Below are 24,951 nucleotides of genomic sequence, written 5' to 3' on the forward strand. Positions count from 1 at the left end.
AGATTCTATACTTAGTCTTACATCATTCTCAGACTTGACTCCTATTAACTGTAAAATAAATTCCAGGAACCCCGTCAGCACAGATACATTTTATTTTTATTTCAATATTACTTAAATATAACGTACAATAACGTTTGTCTGTTTATTGGCACCATGGAGCTTTTTATACCTGAACTTCCTCTGCCACAGTATTATTTGTAGGCCTACTTGATTTTGAGCTTTTGAGGATTGGATTAAATCCATTCAATTCTATTGTCCAGTCAAACGGGCTAATTACTATAAGAATTCTGTGATAACTTTGATAATGGTGGGTTGTGATTTTCAATGCTGTGACTCAATTAAAAAAAAAAAAATCACAGAGCACTTTGAGAATCACTGATTTACATTGCTAAATCGTGTTGTATTATTTTAATGGTAAATACAGTACAGCCAGGTTTCAGTCTCATTTGAAACAGAAATAAAATCCAAAATGGCAGAAGGACAGTATACTCATCCAGTTATTTCTGTAGACACAGTAATTAGAATGTGCCTGATTGATGATGATGTTCTCCCCTTGTCATATTGCAAGATCTGCATAGCTCATTCATTACACATTCTTGTATCTGACATTTCAATTTTTATATGGATTTGCTCTTACCAAGCACAGCTTCTCCACCACTACAGTATAGACACGGGCAGCAGGTTATTCTGTTATGTCCTCAAAACATTTGCGCTTCCTACCTCAAAGGGTGTTTTTTGTGGCTGTTTGTATTCTGAAATTGTTGTAGTAATAATTATTATATCAACCTTATTGTTTTGACTAGTATTATTAGTAGTACCAGTACTAACGATAGCAGTGGTAGTATTAGTGTCATTTACATGACTCTCCGTGACTCTTTCCTCAGAGGAATTTGTTAATGCCGCCAATAAATTTGGTCAGATCACACCATTGGAGATAGACATCCTGTACCAACTCTCTGGCCTCCACACTCACTCAGGGTAAACACTATTTAAGCTCCATCTTTCTCTGCACAAAGCTTCATTAATCTGTCATAAATCCAAAGCATAGTTTCTTTTATTAATATAGCTACATTTATTTATAATTTTACCAAAACCTTTTTTTTCTTTTTCTTTTTAACACTAATCATATCCCCGTGTTGTGCTTTTAGGCTTAATCATTATACGAAAAGAGATTTTGGTTCATTTTGTCTCTCAGATCTTTTATATTGCAGATAGACTTTATTTACCCTGAACGCAACCTGTGCAGTTGATATGATTTTTAACATGAGCACTGGCATTATAGTTCGACCTCATGTTCTTGCCTATCGAACACATTTGTCCAAAACAGCCCCTGTTGAATGAATCTATAAATGCCATTAAAACATTACAGCATGGTTTATAGCTTGTAAATTTAGTGTTATTGCCTGTTTTCTGTAACAACAGTGGCTCCAGCCAGTTGATTTATTGGGAAAGAGAGCATGAGGGAGCCATAAGAATGCCTGTGGCGTGTAGTGGAGAGCACTGCGTGTGTCCCTTTGGCTGTCTGAAGGAGTCTCACTCTGTGTGTGTGTGTGTGTGTGTGTGTGTGTGTGTATCTGTGTGTGTTGCAGGCTCATGTCCAGCTTTGTTTACCTGCCTGTGTATATAAGCACGCAGTAACTTGGTGTTACGGCACTGTAAAAAAGCTTATGGAAAATGTGACTTCATGCTGCTGGGAGGGATACAGCGTGTTTGGTGTTCTGGCTTCAGTGAAGTGAAGCTTTCCTGGCATCTCATTCTAACTCTTCCTGCTGTGTGTCTCTCTTTCACTTCACAGTCTTCTGTTATCTTTCTGCTTTTCTCTCTCTTCTTCTGTGCACGTCTGTCTTTACTGCTCTTTCTGTCTTTATGGCCTGTCTCACATACATGTATGCACATTGTCTCTCTGTGCTGTGGTGTGTGTAGGTGGCTGAACCTGGCTGATATTGAGAGAATAGCTCCTCTGGAAGAAGGTGCTCTGCCTTATCACCTAGCTGAAGTGCAGAGGCAGGTAAGGTCCCTCACACCTTCACGGTTTTCTCTCGTTTTTTTCTCTCTCTCTCTGGATGCAGATTGAGAGCACGCTTTAATCTCTAAGCCTTTTTGCTTGGTAATAACATAACCACATTCTTATTACACTGAAATTACACATGCACTCTCTGTAATAGAATTAGTAGGGTGATGGTTTCTCCTTTGTGATCCTGCATTATGTAAAACTAATTGGACAGAACATTATCCACAATTTCCTCCAGTAAAAGCTTGTCACCCTTTCTCTGCATGGATACATGCATCACAAACATATCCCTACACACACACACACACACACACACACACACACACACACACACACAAACAGAGACATCTGAGAGTCTTTAATAGGTACATTTCTCCAGGCTGGGCTTTCTGAAGCCTCATTGTGTGAAGATCCTGAAGCAAGGTCTGTTTTGTCTAAAAGTCAGGAAAAGAGAGAGTGATGGAGAAAGCAAACAAGGCAGACAAAACATAATCAGAGAATCAGTGAAAAGACAAGAAAAAGAAGCCGTGAGATGGAGAGCATTAGTGACATGGTGGGAGTTTACCTGAGGGTGTGTCTGGAGGCCTAATCTAGTCAGTTCCGTGGTCTCTGCCGTCACTGCTGGAGGTCTAGAACAGTATACTGGGAACACCACACACACACACACACACACACACACACGCGCACACACAGATATTTGTGGTGTTCTCAGGCCTCCTTGGGTGGAAGTTGGGGTAATTGCACAAGCTCCTTTGATCAGAGTGCAGCCTCATTAGCATTCTGCCCTACAGTAAAAACAGCTGTGCGGAGAGAGAGAGTATGACAGAGAGACATAGACTACTCATAAGTATGCAAACACACGCTTGTAACTCATGTAGATGCTTATCAGAGCCCTGGACATTTCACAGGAATAATCATCTCCTTTGCATCATAGTGGAGAAAGTGAGACAGCCTGATAACTAGAAAGTCCTGCTTTGAGCGATAAGGTAAAGATCAGTTAATCGCCATACTTTAAGCAATTTTATTACTTCAGAAATTTTGGAAGTAATCTTAATCATCTACAGACAGGACTCCATCTTCACAAAAACAAGAGTGGGAAAAGAGGAGGGTAAGATGCAAGGCGCCTACAGCACATTCCACATCTTTCCTCTCCTGTCAACTGCTCTATAGCACTCTTCTGTCCGCACAGTATCTGGTTGGCGATAGTTTTATAAAGCTCAATTCATTCATCCCCTCCCTCCACTATTGCTCAGTGTTTTATTCTTTCTGTCCTTCCCTCCTTATGTCTTTTTGCTGTAGCATACAGACATCTCGAGGCCAGTCTGGCTCCAGGCTGCTGAGTCTGCGTACCGCTTCACTCTGGGCTCCATCGCGGGAGGTGAGTGACGTCCAAGCTCCTCTGGTTGAGGAGTAACCTGAGCTGGCCAGACTGACATATAGGGAGGCCCCAGGGCTTGTTATTGTCCCATGGATAGCGGGGAGAGAGAGAGAGAGAGAGAGAGAGAGATTGATCTGTGGCTCCAGGCTGTCTTTGGAGGCCAGAGTTCCGGAATGACACAGATCTTCCGGTATTGTGGTGGAATCTCAGAATAATTACCAAGAAGGAGCTGATACAAGGAGACCACTGACAAAATGACATGTGCGCGCGCGCACACACACACACACACACACGTGCACATATGCATACACACACACGCATACACATGCACACAATGGACTTCACATGCAGGCTTGTGAGAGTTTTGAATGGACCAAACTGTCTGTTGGCAGAAACACAGTCGATTAATTGCGCTTATACTGCTAATGCGTTAGATCAGTGTGAAGTTAACATTATGATGGAGACAACTGTTCAGCCGTGATATCTATTAGAATAAATGATCATAACTCCTAGACTGAAATGTCACTTGTAAAATTCTGTAATATTTGTCAAGAAGATAGGCATTAATATTGATTTAATATTTAAAATGACAACTGTGTCTCTTAAGGTTATGGTGTATTGTGTCAGTGACTATTATAAGTCAGTAATTCAATGCAAAGAGATGCAATAAGAATAGCGCAGGAAGAAATTAGGTAGTGAATTTGCTTTCAAAGATAATGTACGATAAAAACTAGTACCAGTGAAAAACTAAAAGCGATATTTGATGTGTCCATTATTCGCCACCTTAAATGCTATCAATTCAACACTGCTATGCAGTTTTATGAGGAAATCATCTGGCAGCATCTTCTATACATTTTGTTGAACTTGTGCAGATTTTGGCTTTTACCTGCTCCTCAAACCTCAACAAACCTTGATGTTTATTAGAGAATCAGTGGTCTATTAACTAATGTGCTCTATTAATATGTGTCTAAATTAACCAGGCAAAATGTATGTTCAAAATGCATATTAAAAACGTAGGGTGTCGAAGCCCTTTGCACTTGGGAATACTCATCAAAGGAATACTCATCTTTTTTTAACCTATTTTCTGTCCACCAGATCTGTACTGTATGTATGAATACCTAGGAGAATATTTTACATTTCTGTGAAATGAGAACAGAATGTACAGTGGGGCAAAAAAGTATTTAGTCAGCCACCAGTTGTGCAAGTTCTCCCACTTAAAAAGATGAGAGAGGCGTGTAATTTTCATCATAGGTACACTTCAACTATGAGAGACAGAATGGGGGGAAAGAATCCAGGAAATCACATTGTAGGATTTTTTAATGAATTAATTGGTAAATTCCTCGGTAAAATAAGTATTTAGTCACCTACAAACAAGCAAGATTTCTGGCTCTCACAGACCTGTAACTTCTTCTTTAAGAGGCTCCTCTGTCCTCCACTCGTTACCTGTATTAATGGCACCTGTTTGAACTCGTTATCAGTATAAAAGACACCTGTCCACAACCTCAAACAGTCACACTCCAAACTCCACTATGGCCAAGACCAAAAAGCTGTCAAAGGACACCAGAAACAAAATTGTAGATCTGCACCAGTCTGGGAAGACTGAATCTGCAATAGGTAAGCAGCTTGGTGTGAAGAAATCAACTGTGGGAGCAATTATTAGAAAATGGAAGACATACAAGACCACTGATAATCTCCCTCGATCTGGGGCTCCACGCAAGATCTCACCCCGTGGGGTCAAAATGATCACAAGCACGTTGAGCAAAAATCCCAGAACCACACGGGGGGACCTAGTGAATGACCTGCAGAGAGCTGGGACCAAAGTAACAAAGGCTACCATCAGTAACACACTACGCCGCCAGGGACTCAAATCCTGCAGTGCCGGACGTGTCCCCCTGCTTAAGCCAGTACATGTCCAGGCCCATCTGAAGTTTGCTAGAGAGCATTTGGATGATCCAGAAGAGGATTGGGAGAATGTCATATGGTCAGATGAAACCAAAATAGAACTTTTTGGTAAAAACTCAACTTGTCGTGTTTGGAGGAGAAAGAATGCTGAGTTGCATCCAAAGAACACCATACCTACTGTGAAGCATGGGGGTGGAAATGTCATGCTTTGGGGCTGTTTTTCTGCAAAGGGACCAGGACGACTGATCCGTGTAAAGGAAAGAATGAATGGGGCCATGTATCGTGAGATTTTGAGTGAAAACCTCCTTCCATCAGCAAGGGCATTGAAGATGAAACGTGGCTGGGTCTTTCAGCATGACAATGATCCCAAACATACCGCCCAGGCGACGAAGGAGTGGCTTCATAAGAAGCATTTCAAGGTCCTGGAGTGGCCTAGCCAGTCTCCAGATCTCAACCCCATAGAAAATCTTTGGAGGGAGTTGAAAGTCTGTGTTGCCCAGCGACAGCCCCAAAACATCACTGCTCTAGAGGAGATCTGCATGGAGGAATGGGCCAAAATACCAGCAACAGTGTGTGAAAACCTTGTGAAGACTTACAGAAAACGTTTGACCTCTGTCATTGCCAACAAAGGGTATATAACAAAGTATTGAGATGAACTTTTGTTATTGACCAAATACTTATTTTCCACCATAATTTGCAAATAAAATCTTTAAAAATCAGACAATATGATTTCCTGGATTTTTTTTCTCATTTTGTCTCTCATAGTTGAGGTATACCTATGATGAAAATTACAGGCCTCGCTCATCTTTTAAAGTGGGAGAACTTGCACAATTGGTGACTGACTAAATACTGTTTTGTCCCACTGTTTTGTCCCATTGTTTAATTGAAACTCGATTATAATTAAAGTACAAGTGTATTTTTTTTTAGCAGTCAGTAAATGTGAATGCATAGAATGTTTGTTTGTTTTTATGAATTGTTCAGTTAAAGGTATTTGTAAATTAACCTGTAAATACATATGCCTCATTTGTAATCTCAGAGGTGGCAGTATTTTTTCCAAGGGAGGAATTTGTGTGTCGGGATATAATTATACAAACTAAACTTCTGTGACATTTTCTGAGGTTAGTCTCATCTTAGGAAACATTTATAGTCTAAATTTGTGTGATATATTTGCACATTTGTATCATACGGTAGGTAGAGATCAGACTGAAAAATGGGGGGGGGATTGAGGTGTGTGGGGTTTAACAGCAAAAGGACAGATTTCTACATCACCGTGTACCTGTCTACAGGTAGAAAACCCTTTTCTCTCCAGCTGTCTTTTTTTTCTCACACTCCCTCTGCATGTTTTAGAGGCATAGTCGTTACACATGCTTTGAAGTCAAGACAAGACATGACAAGCTTTTGAGGCTGAGAGCAGCATTTATGGCAACCTGCTGCTGAGCTGACACCACACACACACACACACACACACACACACACACACACACACACACACACACACACACACACACAGAGAGACAGAGAGCATAATGCATGCACACACATTTTCACAGCCTCCAAATCCTCACACATGGACACAGATCCTGAACCCAAATTCATGTACATACATTGCAAGCATACACATACAGGTCGTTCTCCCACACATGCTCTCTCATTCTCACAAGCTTGAATAAACACACATAGAAAAAGGCTGTGTGGGAATTGGAAGTTCCCACAGGCACACAGAGCACAGAGTAAGGACTCAGCCTGAGTGAACAGCCTAATGACTGTTTTCTGTGTGTACAGTTTATTCAGGCATCTTTAACATAGAGAAAGGAAACATCAAAACGGGGTGGATAAATTGGACAGTGAAAGGTCAATGCAGATTATTTTATTTGTTTTATGTTTTCGTGGTTTAGGAGTGAAAGCCAAGGATTTTATACGTTGTGTGTTTGTGTTGTGTTTTATTAGCTGTTGGGAGAATATGAAACGTATCATGTCTTGGGGACTTGACATGCAGACAACATTTTATAATGATGTCCGAGATGCAGCTTGATTGTGAATGACATGTACACATAAATGCAGATATCGAAAACTCCAGTGTATATATTCCATGTGTGAGTTTTTCATAAGGAGGAAAAACTCATTCATACATTGATGTGAAGTGTGTGTGAAATTAGGTTGGATAAAATCATGTGCTTTCTTCTAGCCACGGGTGCCACAGCTGTGTACCCCATCGATCTGGTGAAGACACGAATGCAGAACCAGAGATCCACTGGCTCCTTTGTGGGAGAGCTCATGTATAAGAACAGCTTCGACTGTGCCAAGAAAGTGCTCCGATACGAAGGGATCTTTGGCTTCTACAGAGGTACAACTTTCCACCAAGACAAGGCAACTTTGAAAGAGAGTGTGAATGATCTGCTTGTGTTAATATTCGCCTGATTCTGGATGTTGGGTGATAAACCAAATGCACCAGAGGAGAAGATGGAGTGAAGTTACTTCTGTTTATACTGGATTATAATTCACTGTGTACTGCGTCACTGACATGTGTGGCCCTACACAAGTTAATACCAAAGCACATAGCTTTAGTGGTTTATACAACATTGAATGGTTAATAAATAAAGAAAAGTCTCGCCAAACAACTCAAATAATGCACCCGGATTATATACAGACTCGTTTTTTCAGAACAGCATTCTGTCAAATATTGATATTTAGATTGGGATGACTCTCTGACATAGCCAGGAAAAAATGACAAATTTCAGAATGGAGTCTGTTCCGGGCGGCACGGTGGTGTAGTGGTTAGCGCTGTCGCCTCACAGCAAGAAGGTCCGGGTTCGAGCCCCGGGGCCGGCGAGGGCCTTTCTGTGCAGAGTTTGCATGTTCTCCCCGTGTCCGCGTGGGTTTCCTCCGGGTGCTCCGGTTTCCCCCACAGTCCAAAGACATGCAGGTTAGGTTAACTGGTGACTCTAAATTGACCGTAGGTGTGAATGTGAGTGTGAATGGTTGTCTGTGTCTATGTGTCAGCCCTGTGATGACCTGGTGACTTGTCCAGGGTGTACCCCGCCTTTCGCCCGTAGTCAGCTGGGATAGGCTCCAGCTTGCCTGCGACCCTGTAGAACAGGATAAAGCGGCTACAGATAATGAGATGAGATGAGATGAGTCTGTTCCTGTATAAAGGCTTAAAACCTGAACCCAGAGATTCATTTCAGCTCGTTAAAGGGGTACCAAATATAATATATACAATTGCTGATGTGACAAAGTAACGTATTCTTAAGTAGTCTATCAAATTTATATGCTAGAAAACAACGAAATATCTTGGTAATTGTAAATATAATAGTCGGTACGCTAAACGGCACAAGAGTCGCCATTTTTAAAAGACCGTGACGTCAGCCCTACCCACTGCACTAGGAGAGAAGCGTGTAATCATGGCGTCGGGCGCATCAAGTGAAAGCGACAGCTCTGTCGAATCATACGAAGAGATCCCGCAAGACACACTGCAAGCAGGCTATGGCTTAGAAGGGTACCAGTTTGTGTAGCCGATCACTTACAATTCATCCTACTTTCCGATTCACACGTGCTAGTCCCAACCTCAATGAGCCAACACAACTGGGCACATACATACGTCATGAGTGTTACACAGAGAAAACGAACGTGCATTCTGATTGGATAAAATTAATATCATGGCGGGCTGTTCAAACTGCGGAAATAGTTTGCTTGAGCTACTTTCAAAACACTATAACTTTCCAACCTTAGAACAAAAAACTTTTGTAAGTCTTGAATAAGGTTCGTTAATGTGTGTTTTATTGTTATATTTACTCTATATATTGCCCTCTGTTCCCCTTTAAATGTGCAGTTCTAACACAGAAAACGGGTGCCACTGGGTTGTGGAATGAAGTTCTGTCCTGTAGTGACTGCTTTGTAATGGAATTAAACCCCTGAGGCCTGTGTGTCTGGAGAAGTCAGACAGTGAAAGAGATTTGCCAGAACTAGTGCAGCAGCTTCCCACAGTCGACTAATCCAATGTAGATGTTGCTTGTCCACACCTTGAGCAAAAAAAAAAAGGCATCATTGACAGCGAGGGAGTCCAAGACTGCCATCTGCTGCTGCTTTTGACATTGCAACCTTTATTATTTATCCTATTCTGCTTCTCTACCTCCTCTGCTGGCATCATGCCCTATCTGTTCACACTCTCATTTCATTTTCCTCCCATCCTTCCTGTTTCTCTCTCTCTCTCTGTCTATTGTTGTGTGGCACAGAGATAGCCAGACTGGCTGGTCTGTATCCTGGCAGTCTGCCATGTCGTCCACTCACTAACCATTGCCCTCAGACTGTATCATACTGGCTGACAGAGGGTTACACACACACACACACACACACACACTGAAGGACCTCAGCAGATACACACACATGCACACGCATACTCTCACACAGAAAGTCAGCAGAGCTTTATCAGAGCAGCTGACTGAGATGCACTGAAACAGCTCCCTCAAGCCTGTCTGCCTTTTTTGCACGCACACAGACACACAGACAGTTTGCTTCTGTTCTCTGTTCTGTACACCGCCATCAGCCAGCAGCTGTCAAATGCTCCACAATGTTTCCTCAAATTTTATCTGGTTTGTTTGAATGGTCGCTTGTTAGCTGTTTTTTCAGAGTAGATCTATGAATAGATGTGTAGTTACGAGGAAAGAGATGTTTTTAGTCTTGCTAGTTATAATGCTTAATTATGTGCATGGTTTTTATTATTTGGTATTTGTACAACAGTACTGTGGAATTCTCAAATTTGATCGATGAGAAGGTGTTGAGGGCGGTACGGTGGTGTAGTGGTTAGCGCTGTTGCCTCACAGCAAGAAGGTCCGGGTTCGAGCCCCGTGGCCAGCGAGGGCCTTTCTGTGCGGAGTTTGCATGTTCTCCCTGTGTCCGCGTGGGTTTCCTCCGGTTTCCCCCACAGTCCAAAGACATGCAGGTTAGGTTAACTGGTGGCTCTAAATTGACCGTAGGTGTGAATGTGAGTGTGAATGGTTGTCTGTGTCTATGTGTCAGCCCTGTGATGACCTGGCGACTTGTCCAGGGTGTACCCCGCCTTTCGCCCGTAGTCAGCTGGGATAGGCTCCAGCTTGCCTGCGACCCTGTAGAAGGATAAAGCGGCTAGAGATAATGAGATGAGATGAGCAGCTCCGACAGTAATGCCGTCTGCAAGGCAAATCACGGGTTTATATTAAAGCTTTCTTTTATAAGATTATTGTTTCTATTGTAACAGCTTACACAATGCATTGTTATGGTAGCTCCAGTTTAGATATTTTTTTGGTTTGTTTGTTTTTATTATTTTGGCCTGCCACCTCCAATTCCTTTCCGCAGGACCATTGAGACTTTATTAGTTGTAATTAGATGACACTGTAGTGAGATCCCACACTGATGGAGAATGCAAACTAATACAAATGTAAAAACCAACGTTAAAAAAGAAGTGCAACAGAATAAAACAAAATAAAGCGTAATCTCATCTCATTATCTCTAGCCGCTTTATCCTGTTCTACAGGGTCGCAGGCAAGCTGGAGCCTATCCCAGCTGACTACGGGCGAAAGGCGGGGTACACCCTGGACAAGTCGCCAGGTCATCACAGGGCTGACACATAGACACAGACAACCATTCACACTCACATTCACACCTACGGTCAATTTAGAGTCACCAGTTAACCTAACCTGCATGTCTTTGGACTGTGGGGGAAACCGGAGCACCCGGAGGAAACCCATGCGGACACGGGGAGAACATGCAAACTCCGCACAGAAAGGCCCTCGCCGGCCACGGGGCTCGAACCCGGACCTTCTTGCTGTGAGGCGACAGCGCTAACCACTACACCACCGTGCCGCCAAATAAAGCGTAATGTCTATGTTAAAAAAACCCATAGCGTTCATCTGGTATAGTGTTTGGAAAAGCGTCAGGAAAGTCATCAGGACACAAGGCTTTGCAGTTTCTTGGTAACATGAGATTGCATTTTTTTATGGAGAGAATAAAGATGTTAGTAAGGGACTGAATGTTTATAGCTGTTATAACGAGAGTCATAACAGGAACTAACTTGTTTCACAGATCTTCCGTCACACTAGATGTAACTATAAGAAGATAAAGTATGACTTCTTGTTCTTTAATAAATAAAAACTTGTTAGCTTTGGCAAATTGCTATGATGAAAGACAAATACAAAGTTGTTATTTTCATATAACAGCATGCTCTGTCATGTTTTATTCCATACTTTCTCTTTCAGAAGGGCGTGAATGATGTAATGCGTTTCTGTCAGCTGTGTTTAAATTCAGCATAATGTATTACATTTCTGTGTGTGTTCTCTCCCCTGCAGGTCTGTTACCACAGCTGATCGGAGTGGCTCCTGAGAAAGCTATCAAACTCACTGCAAGTCATTAAAGCATCCACATTTAATCATTTTTAAGCCTTGTTTGTTCCTATGCACAGTTATAGCACACCCAAGGTTTAATTTTTTTTTTTGAAGTGCAAATGAATCACACGTCCTGGTGTTTTTATTACAGGGATGGTGAACAGTTTCGTATGATAGAGAGACAGCAGAAAGATTAACTTGTCTCTTGTGCTGGCTGTCACATGACTGTTTTGCAGGTCAATGACTTTGTGAGGGATAAATTCACCGATAAAGATGACACCATTCCACTGGCTGCAGAAGTGCTGGCAGGAGGCTGTGTGAGTTTGCGAGTGTCTGAACACACTTCATGTGTTACTGTGAGAGTGTGTTGGTATGGAGAATGTAAGTACAGGGTTTGTGAGTGTGTGTGGAGATGGTGCCTGTGTGTGTGTGTGTGTGTGTGTGTGTGTGTGTGTGTGTGTGTGTGTGTGTGTGTGTGTGATGCCAGTACTCAGCTGAAAGAGCTCTTGTCCCTCACGTTAAGCAGGTCTGAGTGAGGCAGCTGCTCTCCTCTCTGCACTCGGCTTATAATTGATTCTGATGTGGTGGACGTCAAAAGCGCCGTTTCTTCAACTCAAGCGTTATGCTTGATTTTCCTGTTCCATTTTGCTGAATATTTACATTTGTAAATGAATAAATGGTGAGCTTCAAACAAGGACAAAAAGAGAGAAAAACACCCGAGAGCTAATTGAAAACTCTAGGGGCCTGTGATTTCTTTCTTCTTCAAGGAAACTTTCTGACAGATGTGAAGCTCCAATTATATGCTTAGAAATGATAATGTCCTAAGTGATTTTTTTTTTACGTCTATAATTTGCCTCTCGGAGAGTGAGTGACTTGTGGCTGTTATTGAACCGTCATCAGGGCTTGTACAGAGCCTCTGGCCTGTTCCAGCCACTCTTCCTCTGCACCCTGCACCCACTAATTGACCACAATCTGAAAAATGATGCTTGAGTGTGAGCGCACTATTTTTACCCAGCGCTATAATTTAGCACACACTGGCATTGCCTAGCCAGTGGGCTTTAGAGGATGTGGATATGGCAATGCCTGATCTGTGTAATGAGTCCTGGTGACAGAGACCAGGCTGGCCGGATAGAGGAGAGAAGTGAAGGCTGGAGCTGGACAAAGAGGGTCAGGTCTGGGAGGTTGCGACCCTTGTCAGGGCTTAATTGGGGGAAGATGCCCTGGAGAACTGTGGCTAAGACTGTGTGGAGCTCGGTCTTATTGATTTTGACAGCAGCATTCATACCTGTGGCCTCCTCAGCCCCGGGCATGGAGGAACAGCCAACATGCAGATGAGCGTGCGTTCATGATGTCTCACCAAATAGAATGGAAGCCTCTGCTTTGGGCCACTGCAAGCCTTGGGCGCAAGCATAGAAACCGTACAGTGTAGAAATAGGAATCGTCAGAGCATTACTGTCTGATTATTAGTCCTTATAATAGCATACTGTCTACGTTTAACATATTTATTGACTTGATACCTGAAATTTAATTTGCAGTCATGAAAGCAAATTTTATCTTACAAATTAACTCGCATGCGAGGGAAACACTATCCGTTTTTGTTGCGTCTTCAATAACACAGATGTACAAAACTATATCTTACACGTCAGTGTGTTAAAGAAAATGTTTTATGGCATAAACTGGTTGAATACGGATAGGCTGCAAAAAAAAAAAGGTATTTTATCGAGTGAAACCTGGACTTTGGAATATAGTTGAGTTTCTCATTATGAGATCAAAGAAAAAAAAAATCTATTAAGACAAATTTGAGGAGTTTCCCCCCTCCTTTAAGCTTGATCTAGGTTCTATTAATAATTTTAGCATTATATATACTCGAAGTAAACAAAATTATATGCCAGTAGAAAAATTAAAAATTAATGTTTGATCATCTCATATTTAGAAATATACATCCATAGATGTATCTCCTGACACTATATTAACAAGAGCCTGAAAATCTTAATATTTTGTGACCATGTAAATGAGAAAACAAGACCAATGTAATACCTACTGTATAATACTTAAAAGGGCCTCAAATTGTGTAATGTACTTTCAAACTAAGACATTTTTATAGAATTCTCGAAATTGAAGGTGTTGATTAATTTTTATAATAGTAGCCATGACAGTATTTCCAGCTATAATCCAATGATAAGATTATATTAATGCATTTTTGTGATGCATTATCATTTCTATAGTAAGAGCTCATACACCGGACACTCTGGGTAATCTAAGGCTAATAAAAATATTATTTAACAAAGAAAGGTGCATATAATCATAAAATTGGTGACATTTCTGCAGGATTTTTATTTGACTTGTTTCTTCTTCATTAAAAAACTTTTAAATAGTCATTGTTGGCAAATTGCTTCACATTGCTATACACCAGCCTGGCGTGGATCATTTTCCTATAACAGCCTTCCCATTTACTGTTTTGATCATGATGAACCATCTCTGTGCTTTTAAATGAAGCATTTCGGATGTTTACAGAATCGACTTTGACCCCGGGTGTCACCCCTGGCCCTGATTAGGCTCCAGAGGGGTGATAGATGCTCCAGAGTCAGAGGGCGTAAAGCCTGAGGCTGTCCCCACTCAGAGTGAATTGTCCCGTGGGAGGAGAAGGGGAGGCTGAGGAGTGTGTGTATGGAGTGTGATGGAGACAGGGATGAGGAGGATGAGGGGGTGGAGCTGCAGCCTTGAGGCCAGGCCAGAGAGGGGAGACAGCACTGGTGCTAGGGTCATGGCTGCTAGGCTCCATCTCACACCAACACTGCTCTGACATGACCCCTACATTTCTATTGTGAATGGACACCAGTGTAGTTGTGCCGACATGCAGACTACACTCACTTGAAGAGAGCTTTGTTTTAGAGTTTATATAGCTAATTTAGAAGTGCTTACTGGGAGGAGAATGCTGATGTGACAAAAATTGGAGGCCCGACTGGCAACCTCAAGTGGCGTCTTATCTGATCTCCTCATAAGACCTCAGATTCCTCAGAAAAATAAACTTCCTAGTTGCAACTCTCAGCATGTCTTTATGAACTTGTATCATCATGTCATTCAGTCGTAATAATCGTAATTATTGGCCACAGCTGGTTCATATGTATATTACGTTCATAAGTGGAACTCTAAGGACAGGGAGAGCTGAAACAACATGAATGATGTGTATGTGTGTGTATATACATCTTCTACAGGCTGGAGGCTCTCAGGTGATCTTCACCAACCCTCTGGAGATCGTGAAGATCCGTCTGCAGGTGGCAGGTGAGATCACGACCGGACCACGTGTCAGTGCTCTCACTGTGATGCAAGATCTCGGATTCTTTGGACTCTACAAGGTGAGCTGAGAGCTAGATAAATTGTTGCTGATAGCCATTTTATGAACGTTATTGTGCACATCATCTTACACAGCACCTAACCATTAATGACAAATAAAAACTAATAAGACATACAGTGGCATGCAAAAGTTTGGGCACCCTTACTGAAAATGTCTGTTACTGTGAATAGTTAAGTGAGCAGAAGATGAACTGATCACCAAAAGGCATAAAGGTAAAGAGAACACATTTCTTTTCAGTGTTTTCTGCAAGATTTGTGTATTATTTTTGTTTTGTACAATTGGAGAGTGAAAAAAGAAAAGGAACACCATGCGAAAGTTTGGGCACCCCAATACATTTGAGTTCTCAAGTAACTTTTACCAAGGTTCCAGACCTTAATTAGCTTATTGAGCTGTGGCTTGTTCAAATTCTTGGTTAGGAAAGGTCAGATGATGCAGATTTCAAAGCTGTATAAATTCTCTGACTCCTCAAACTTATCCCTAAAATCAACAGCCGTGGGCTCCTCTAAGCAACTCCCTCGCATTCTGAATAATAAAATAATTGATGCTCTCAAAGCAGGAGAAGGCTACAAGAACGTAGCAAAGTGTTTCCAGGTAGCCGTTTCTTCAGATTGTAATGTTATTAAGAAATGGCAGTTAACAGAAACAGAGGAGATCAAGATGAGGTCTGGAAGATGAAGAAAACTTTCTGAAAGAACTGCTCGTTGGATTGCTAGAAAGGCAAATAAAAAGCCCTGTTTGACTGCAAAAGACCTTCAGAAAGATTTAGCAGACCCTGGAGTGGTGGTGCACTGTTCTACTATGCAGTGACACCTGAACAAATATGACCTTCATGGGAGAGTCATCAGAAGAAAAACTTTCCTGCGTCCTAGCCACAAAATTCAGCGTCTGAAGTTTGCAAATGAACATCTAAATAAACCTGATGCATTTTGGAAACAAGTCCTGTGAACTAATGAAATCAGAATAGAAGTTTTTGGCCACGATGTGCAAAGGTATGTTTGGAGAAAAAAGGGTGCCAAATTCCAGGAAAAGAACACCTCTCCAGCTCTGAAGCATGGGTGTGGATCGATCATGCTTTGGGGTTGTGTTGCAGCCAGTGGCACAGGGCACATTTCATTGGTCGAGGGAAGCATGGATTCGAATAAATACCAGCAAATTCTGGAAGCAAACATCACACCATCTGTAAAAAAGTTGAAGTTAAAAAGAGGATGGGTCCTACAACAAGACGATGATCCAAAACACACCTCAAAATCTACAATGGAATACCTCAAGAGGCACAAGCTGAAGGTTTTGCCCTGGCCCTCACAGTCCCCTGACCTAAACATCATTGAAAATCTGTGGATAGATCTCAAAAGAGCAGTGCATGCAAGACAGCCCAAGAAACTTGTAGAACTGGAAGCCTTTTGCAAGGACGAATGTGTGAAAATCCCCCAGGTAAGAACTGAAAGATTATTAGCTGGCTACAAAAAGTGTTTACAAGCTGTGATACTTGCCAAAAGGGGTGTTACTAGGTACTAACCATGCAGGGTGCCCAAACTTTTGCTTCGGGCCCTTTTCCTTTTTTGTCATTTTGAAAATATAAAAGATGAAAATAAAAAATTGTTTTTGCTTAAAATATAAAGGGAATGAGTCATCTTTAACTTTATACCTTTTGGAGATCATTTCATCTTCAACTTGCTTAACTGTTCACAGCAATTTTGACCAGGGGTGCCCAAACTTTTGCATACCACTGTAGTAGCTCATGGGTTTCTTTCCCCTAATCCTAAACCTAACCCTAGCTGAACATCAGTAACAACAAAGAAATCGTTTGACACTCCCTGTTAAAAAAATTTAAAAAAAATTTAAAAATCATAAAGCTTTTTTTTAATAAAATAAAAATAATTACATTGTCCAGGCTTTCTGGTCCTCCTAAAGTAGGCATATTCTTGTTTTTCTTTCTTTTCGCTACATTTTAGTACACACACACACACACACACACACACACACTCATATAGTCATTGAGTAATCCTGAATGGTAATACCGTAAAATACCAAATAATAGCCGAGTTCCAATTAACCGCCGAGTTCCCTTTAACGGCCGGGTGTACGCGTGTGTTGTGACAAATAAAGGCCGGTTCCGAATACTCGCCGGGGTCTAAAAAAAAAAAAAGCGTCCGAACGTTCTATCTAGAATCTTGAGGCCCAGCACTTTTCTGGTTTTCTGGTGTTTAAACGATTTTGCATTGCATAGTTTTCTACCGAAACAATATGAATGAATGAATGAATGAATGAATGAAATTATTTCTATAATACTGTTTACAACATTTTGTTACGTGATAATAAACATGCCATTTCAATGTTATAATCTTGATCTACCGTAATATTTCTTGAGGAATGCAACTCCGTAACTTTTGACAGATGTCTTAGCCACCCCTTTGGGTATACCCAACGAAAGCCAGCGTGTGTGGTGACATTGAGGACTGCGGGTTTCCAAGGTTGGACTGCTGCTTCTGTTAAACGACCTAAATTGCCGAATGCATGCGTCAAAGCACACACTGAGTTTTATTAAAGACCTTATACCATTTCACTTGCCCTTACCCATTCGGATCTGGAAGACGCTTTACAAAAAAGGTGAGAGCGTTCTAACATGCATTTCAGTCTGCTCGCGGCCAATCTAATCCAAGGGGCCTTTTCAACAAGTAATCTGTCGTGCAAGTTGGGCAGAAGCACGCGTCAGGCAGGCAACATGTAGGCCTACAAGTCAGTAACCTATTCAACTAACTTTCATCCGAACTTTAAGTTTTCTACGGGGTCGAGCCACCGTACCAACTCACTCGGGGAATAGGCTCATATCGGCCAAATAGGGAGACGTCTTGGAGAGAAACGTGATGCAAGATGACAGTATGTAGCCACTGCAGGTCACTTATTTTTCAGCATAAGAAAAAACCCTTTGGTTTGACACTTCGCACCCTAATTATGTTGCTTCAACGTCGCGCCCTCCATGCAATTTCAGATTGACAGACATCGCGAAGCGCAAAGGGTGGAGGCTGCATGGGTGAGGGTGATAGCAAGTGACCATAACTTTGCAGAGTAATTAAATCACAGTGCTGCGCACAGACAATGGTGTGGTTTCTTGATTATTTTGTAAAGCATGCACTTAACTAGTCATTAACAGGAAAAGGTGTGTGATTTATCCTTTATCCACCCCGACTGTGCCATGCGAAGATGCATTCTGCGTCTTCAAAATTCCCCGAAGTCGGCACCGTGCTATCTGTAATCTAACTCTAAACAAACTGTAAGTTATACTGGTTAAAAGTAGGCCTATCTGAGAATGATTTTTTTCCCCGTTTTGAGGTAGATTTTGGGGAAGGTGTTTGTGAAGAAGGAATTAATCGCCTGTTCCAAATAGCCGCCTAGTCTCTAATACGCGCCGGGTCTCTTACGTGATTGAGACAAATAATCGCCCGGGCTATTATTTGGTATTTTACGGTATATGATTATTACTCCTAAAGGTTCTAAGCATTTTATATAAAATGTCCATATGCAAGAAAAATAGTTCCTAAATACTTCCTACCTGCATCTGCTTATTAATCTAAATCAGTTGCAAACAAGCACTTTAACTCCACTTAGACTCCACCCTCAAATATCCTTATATGATCAAGTCAGTGTTCGTAGTGATTTTCGGTTAAAATGATCCAAAAGGACCTCAGTTCTCAGTGGCCAGCAACAACTTGCAGGTCACTCATGATGACTGGAAAGCTCTAATTGATTTTGGAAAACATGCTCCGTGCTCTGAGCTGCTCGATACAGCAAGCACAATCATGACTGACTCGTTCATTCATTGCTTGTTTACCTGTTTTCTCATTTTGTTATTTAATACACATCTTTCATTTCCATAACTGAGTATTCTCATCACCTGTCCTCTAATGTGCTGCATTTTAAAATCTGTTGTCTATTTTACTTCAATTTTCATTTTCAACATTGGATTGGACAAGTTTGTATATCTACTTTTATGTTTCAGGTTTCACATTTTCGGTTTTATAAATCCTCTTTTGTGCCTCACTTTTAACATAACATAATATCTGTGGAAATTAGAATTAAATATTATAACACAAACGCTCATAAATAATGCTCCAAGACCTGATTTGCTAGAAACACCAGAGTGGTTGCAGTGATTGTGGTTGATCTGGACACACACTGCAGGAAGGAAGATGTTGTGTGTTTGTATAATCAGTGGCTAATGATGAACAGCTGAAAACATACGGGAGATTGGCACAATGACGATCATTTTATTCTTGTTAAAACGTACAAGTGCTACAGTGTTTTTGTCACTCACGCACACAGAGACACTTGGATGTGGACAAGAACACACATACAGGTTTTTACTGTAGCCAGCATTGAACGGTAAAGGAGCTGGAAAGATTGTGCCGCTGGTGCTCTCCAAGTTCCTGTGGCTTTTGCCTTAGATCTCCAGGAGCGTTCTCATATGCCATATTCTAATGAGGAGCAGACAATGTGCAGCTTGTTAAACCGTGAACACGCCTACTTCTTCTTCTCTGCATGAAAAGACGCAAACACAAGCTATTTGTGCTCAAACTGTGCCTGAGTCATAGAGCCTCCAGCTTGTGGATATGATGGTGCATGAGAGATGTCTATTGTGCTTTATGTGGGAGTGTTGGAGAGTGAGACTGTGTTTACCTGTGTGAAGTGTTGTTATGCTTTGGATCATGTCACAATTAAAAAAAATTTTTCCCCCTAATTAGCAGCTTGGTTTTGGTTCGCTCTGCATCTCACTTATTTGTTTAACACAGTGAATTTTCATTCAATTCAAAATACAATTATTTTTAATGAGTGAACAAATGTCAGCTAAACAAAAAAAAAATGCCAGCTTCAGGCATGTTTGTGACGTGTTTGAAGCTCTTTTGCCATGTTTTTAGACAGGAGTAATTAAAATGGATGAAAACAAAGGCTAAAGTGATACGTACGCTATTATTTCCCACAATTATTTAGGCAATGAAATCATATTATACGTCTGCGTACACTTTTTTTTTTTTTAAATCGGAAGAAAACTTCTCCTTTGTCACACAAATTGAAATTGGGTTTATTGGATAATTTATATTCTACATTAAAAATACAACCCCAATGCCGAAAAAGTAGGGACGCTGTGTAAACTGTATATAAAAACATAATGTGATCATTTGCAAATCATAGAAACTCTATATTTCATTGAAAATGGTACAAAAACAACATATTAAATGTTGAAACTGAGAAATTTAATTTAATCTTATTTTTTAATATATGCTCATTTTGAATTTGATGTCAGCAACACGTTTCAGAAAAATTGAGACGGGGCAATAAAACACTGAAAAAGTTGTGTAATGCTAAAAAAACAAACAAACAAAAAAACCTGATTTGTTTAATTGGCAACAGGTCAGTAACATGATTGGGTATAAAAAGAGCATCCCAGAAAGACTGAGTCTCTCAGAAGATGGAGAGGGGTTCACTGCTCTGTGAAAGACTGTGTGGGCAAACAGTGCAACAATTTCAGAATAACGTTCCTCAATGTAAAATTGCAAAGAATTTGGGAATCACATCATCTATGGGGCGGCACGGTGGTGTAGTGGTTAGCGCTGTCGCCTCACAGCAAGAAGGTCCGGGTTCGAGCCCCGTGGCCGGCGAGGGCCTTTCTGTGCGGAGTTTGCAAGTTCTCCCCGTGTCCACGTGGGTTTCCTCCGGGTGCTCCGGTTTCCCCCAAAGTCCAAAGACATGCAGGTTAGGTTAACTGGTGACTCTAAATTGAGCGTAGGTGTGAATGTGAGTGTGAATGGTTGTCTGTGTCTATGTGTCAGCCCTGTGATGACCTGGCGACTTGTCCAGGGTGTACCCCGCCTTTCGCCCGTAGTCAGCTGGGATAGGCTCCAGCTTGCCTGCGACCCTGTAGAACAGGATAAAGCGGCTAGAGATAATGAGATGAGATGAGACATCATCTATGGTACATATCATCATTAAAAGATTCAGAGAATCTGGAGAAATCTCTGTATGCAAGAGACAAGGCTGAAAACTGACACTGGATGTCTGCGATCTTCAGGCTATTGTCTTTGTACTATTTTCAATGAAAGATAGGGTTTCCATGATTTGTAAATCTTCACATTCTATTTTTATTTGTTTTACACAGTGTTCCAACTTTTTTGTAATTGGGGTTGTAAATGAAATTGCTTTTGTCTGCAGTCTCATCTTTGGGAAGCAGAGACCTGAAAAATGTGTCTGTAATGTGCTGTAATTGGTCAAAAAGTTGAAATGTATTATATGAGAATTTTTTTTAATGCACCAGAGTCAGTACAAACTGCCACTTCGCTAATTTCAGCTAAACTAATCTATTCGTCCTTTGTTACCTCACAGTAGGATTATTTGTTGGAGTCCTACCTTGAACCTTCTCAGAGTAGTGTTTCTCACATCTGTACTGTTGAATAAATAACAATGTTTTTCCTGCTTCATCATGTCTGACTTTACTCAGCATCTAGTTACAAACCCTATTGAGTTTAAGAATTATTCTGATAGTGGTGCTTGAAAGTTTGTGAATCCTTTAGAATTTTCTATATTTCTGCATAAATATGACCTAAAACACCATCAGCTTTTCAGACACAAGTCCTAAAAGTAGATAAAGAGAACCCAGTTAAACAAATGAGACAAAAATATTATACTTGGTCATTATTGAGGGAAATGATCCAATATTACATATCTGTGAGTGGCAAAAGTATGTGAACATTTGCTTTCAGTATCTGGTGTGACCCCCTTGTGTAGCAATAACTGCAACTAAATATTTCCGGTAACTGCTGATCAGTCCTGCACACCGGCTTGGAGGAATTTTAGCCCATTCCTCCGTACAGAACAGCTTCAACTCTGGGATGTTGGTGGGTTTCCTCACATGAACTGCTCGCTTCAGGTCCTTCCACAACATTTCGACTTGATTAAGGTCAGGACTTTGACTTGGGCATTCCAAAACATTAACTTTATTCTTCTTTAACCATTCTTTGGTAGAACGATTTGTGTGCTTAGGGTCGTTGTCTTGCTGAATGACCCACCTTCTCTTGAGAGTCAGTTCATGGACAGATGTCCTGACATTCTCCTTTAGAATCTGCTGGTATAATTCAGAATTCATTGTTCCATCAATGATGGCAAGCCGTCCTGGCCCAGATGCAGCAAAACAGACCCAAACCATGATACTACCACCACCATGTTTCACAGATGGGAAAAGGTTCTTATGCTGGAATGCAGTGTTTTCCTTTCTCCAAATATAACGCTTCTCATTTAAACCAAAAAGTTCTATTTTGGTCTCATCCGTCCACAAAACATTTTTCCAATAGCCTTTTGGCTTGTCCACGTGATCTTTAGCAAACTGCAGATGAGCAGCAATGTTCTTTTTGGAGAGCAGTGGCTTTCTCCTTGCAACCCTGCCATGCACACCATTGTTGTTCAGTGTTCTCCTGATGGTGGACTCATGAACATTAGCCAATGTGAGAGAGGCCTTCAGTTGCTTAGAAGTTACCCTGGGGTCCTTTTGTGACCTCGCGGACTATTACATGTCTTGCTCTTGGGGTGATCTTTGCTGGTCGACCACTCCTGGGGAGGGTAACAATGGTCTTGAATTTCCTCCATTTGTACACAATCTGTCTGACTGTGGATTGGTGGAGTCCAAACTCTTTAGAGATGGTTTTGTAACCTTTTCCAGCTTGATGAGCATCAACAACGCTTTTTCTGAGGTCCTCAGAAATCTCCTTTGTTCGTGCCATGATACACTTCCACAAACATGTGTTGTGAAGATCAGACTTTGATAGATCCCTGTTCTCTAAATAAAACAGGGTGCCCACTCACACCTGATTGTCATCCCATTGATTGAAAACACCTGACTCGAATTTCACCTTCAAATGAACTGCTAATCCTAGAGGTTCACATACTTTTGCCACTCACAGACACGTAATATTGGATCATTTTCCTCAATAAATAATTGACCAAGTATAATATTTTTGTCTCATTTGTTTAACAGGCTTCTCTTTATCTACTTGTGTGAAAATCTGATGTTTTAGGTCATATTTATGCAGAAGTATAGGAAATTCTAAAGGGTTCACAAACTTTCAAGCACCACTGTAATTGATAGTGTAGGGTTTACATGAAGATGCAGGGGAATCGATGTCTTAGTGTTCATCTAGTAAAGGATTTTGCATTAATATTATAAAGAAATCAATAACCTACAGAGTAAGATCAATATTACTCCAGTAGACTTAATAACTACAGTGTTTTCAGAGCAGCATTCCAATTGGGAATTCCAGCTTCAAATGCAGTTTTAGTTTTGTACTTTCCCTGTGTCATGAACCAATGCATGTATGGTTTTGGTTGTGGGTAATTAGGCAGAATTCCATACAAAACCAGTGGCACTGAGCGTGCATTACTGGTGCCAGTGGGGCTTGCTACATCATTAGTCACTGGGGAGTTCAGTATGGTTCTGGATGTACTGGACAAGTTTGTGATGTTACAAGACAAGCAGAATAAACCATGGTTGCTACGGTGTTAACTGGTTGCTATCCTAGATTGCTAGGATTTTAAAATTTGGAGGAATGTATTGTAATTGTTTTCAGCATCAGTCAATGAAGAAAAAGGAAGATTTTGTCTATTGCTATGAAAAAGAGACGAGCTGGGGGAACCGAGAAACCACGTAGTGGAATCACCTGACAATCTAAATTTAGATACAGGGAGCAGCAGGGAGACATCCCTAATCACTGTCCCACCATCCTGAGATGTTCTGGGATAAAAGATGAGTGAAGGATGGCTCCCAGCTGCTGGTACTCACAAACCGGCAGAGGTGCGATGGGCATAAATGCCCCGCAGGTTTCAACATCAACCTGTCACCAAACTAATGCCAGCTGCAAGTTACGTCACACACTTTACATGCATGCACTTGTTGCAATATGTAATAAGTACATGATTTCTATATTAACACCTAATTCACATGGATTTGTATGATGGATGCTCACATTAAAAGGAATAAAAATGTATGGAATTTTTGAAGTGGGGACTTTTTTCTGTCAGGATACGTTTGTTTAACATTTATGGAAGGTTTCTCCGGTGTTAGAGATTTGTAGGATTTTTGACAATTTAAGCCTTTTGAGATGATCACAATAAATATCTTGCCTGAAGTCTATAACACAATGAGAGATAACGTTCTCCATATCATTATTAAATGATGATCCCCCGATGATACAAATATGCTGTGATTAAAGAAAATTACTACGTTGTGCTTCCATCCTCAGTGAGCGCAGTCTGGGTTTGTGCAGAAAATGGGCTCGCATAAAAAGAAATATTCTTTGTGAGCATGAGGTAAAAAGAATGTTTGTTCTGTTCATTAGCATATTCTATTTTGTATGTTTTGCCATTGCCACTACCGTATTTATAGCTGTCCCATAACTTTCACTTCACCCAATGCCGTCTTTCAATTGGCCGCTTTTAGATGAGCATTGGAACAGCAGTCACACACCAAAAGTTGGTGACGGTGCAAGAGTTTTATTGGTGGTTGTCTTTGGTCACTAAATGAGCCGCTGGTGACCATGAATCTCAACTCGTGACCAAACAGTTATTTTATGATGTGCGATTTTTGTCTGACATCGCAGTCAGCCAGAAGGTAGTACAGCGTGATCCCAGCCGATGGTAGATTCTCTGAACTTTCACCAGTACACAATGTTGATCTTAAAGTGCCATTCCACCATTGGATGTATTCTTTGGCATAAAATACAATATATTTTATGACAACATGACTAGACAGAGAAATCTTTTAGTTTCAAAATGATATATCAAACATAATTTGACAACGACAAGTATATTAATTTTGCAACCAAAGTCACCTACCCTTTTAATTTCCGCGCGGTAGTGAAACGTGATGTCATCGGCAGGTTCCCCTTCTTGTGACGTGGCACAGATTATC

At 41.1% G+C, this 24,951-nt stretch overlaps 1 protein-coding gene and 1 long non-coding RNA gene across 2 annotated transcripts in view; one reads left to right on the plus strand and one right to left on the minus strand.

Annotated features, from left to right (window-relative positions):
* Positions 1–24,951, plus strand: part of LOC132891892 (electrogenic aspartate/glutamate antiporter SLC25A12, mitochondrial-like) — a 38,162-nt gene that overhangs the window by 11,315 nt on the left and 1,896 nt on the right. The window contains exons 8-14 of the mRNA XM_060930004.1: positions 885–978; positions 1,924–2,008; positions 3,311–3,389; positions 7,477–7,635; positions 11,612–11,664; positions 11,884–11,964; positions 14,863–15,003. Of these exons, the coding sequence (XP_060785987.1) occupies positions 885–978; positions 1,924–2,008; positions 3,311–3,389; positions 7,477–7,635; positions 11,612–11,664; positions 11,884–11,964; positions 14,863–15,003 (692 nt within the window). The remainder of the gene's footprint in view (positions 1–884; positions 979–1,923; positions 2,009–3,310; positions 3,390–7,476; positions 7,636–11,611; positions 11,665–11,883; positions 11,965–14,862; positions 15,004–24,951) is intronic.
* On the minus strand, positions 380–2,807 carry LOC132891895 (uncharacterized). The gene is made up of 2 exons (XR_009655380.1): positions 2,577–2,807; positions 380–2,445 (listed from the first exon to the last, which is right to left on the minus strand). It is a non-coding gene; the product is annotated as an uncharacterized LOC132891895 (long non-coding RNA).

The sequence above is a fragment of the Neoarius graeffei genome, chromosome 9 (assembly GCF_027579695.1).
Source record: "Neoarius graeffei isolate fNeoGra1 chromosome 9, fNeoGra1.pri, whole genome shotgun sequence".
Lineage (NCBI taxonomy): Eukaryota > Metazoa > Chordata > Actinopteri > Siluriformes > Ariidae > Neoarius > Neoarius graeffei.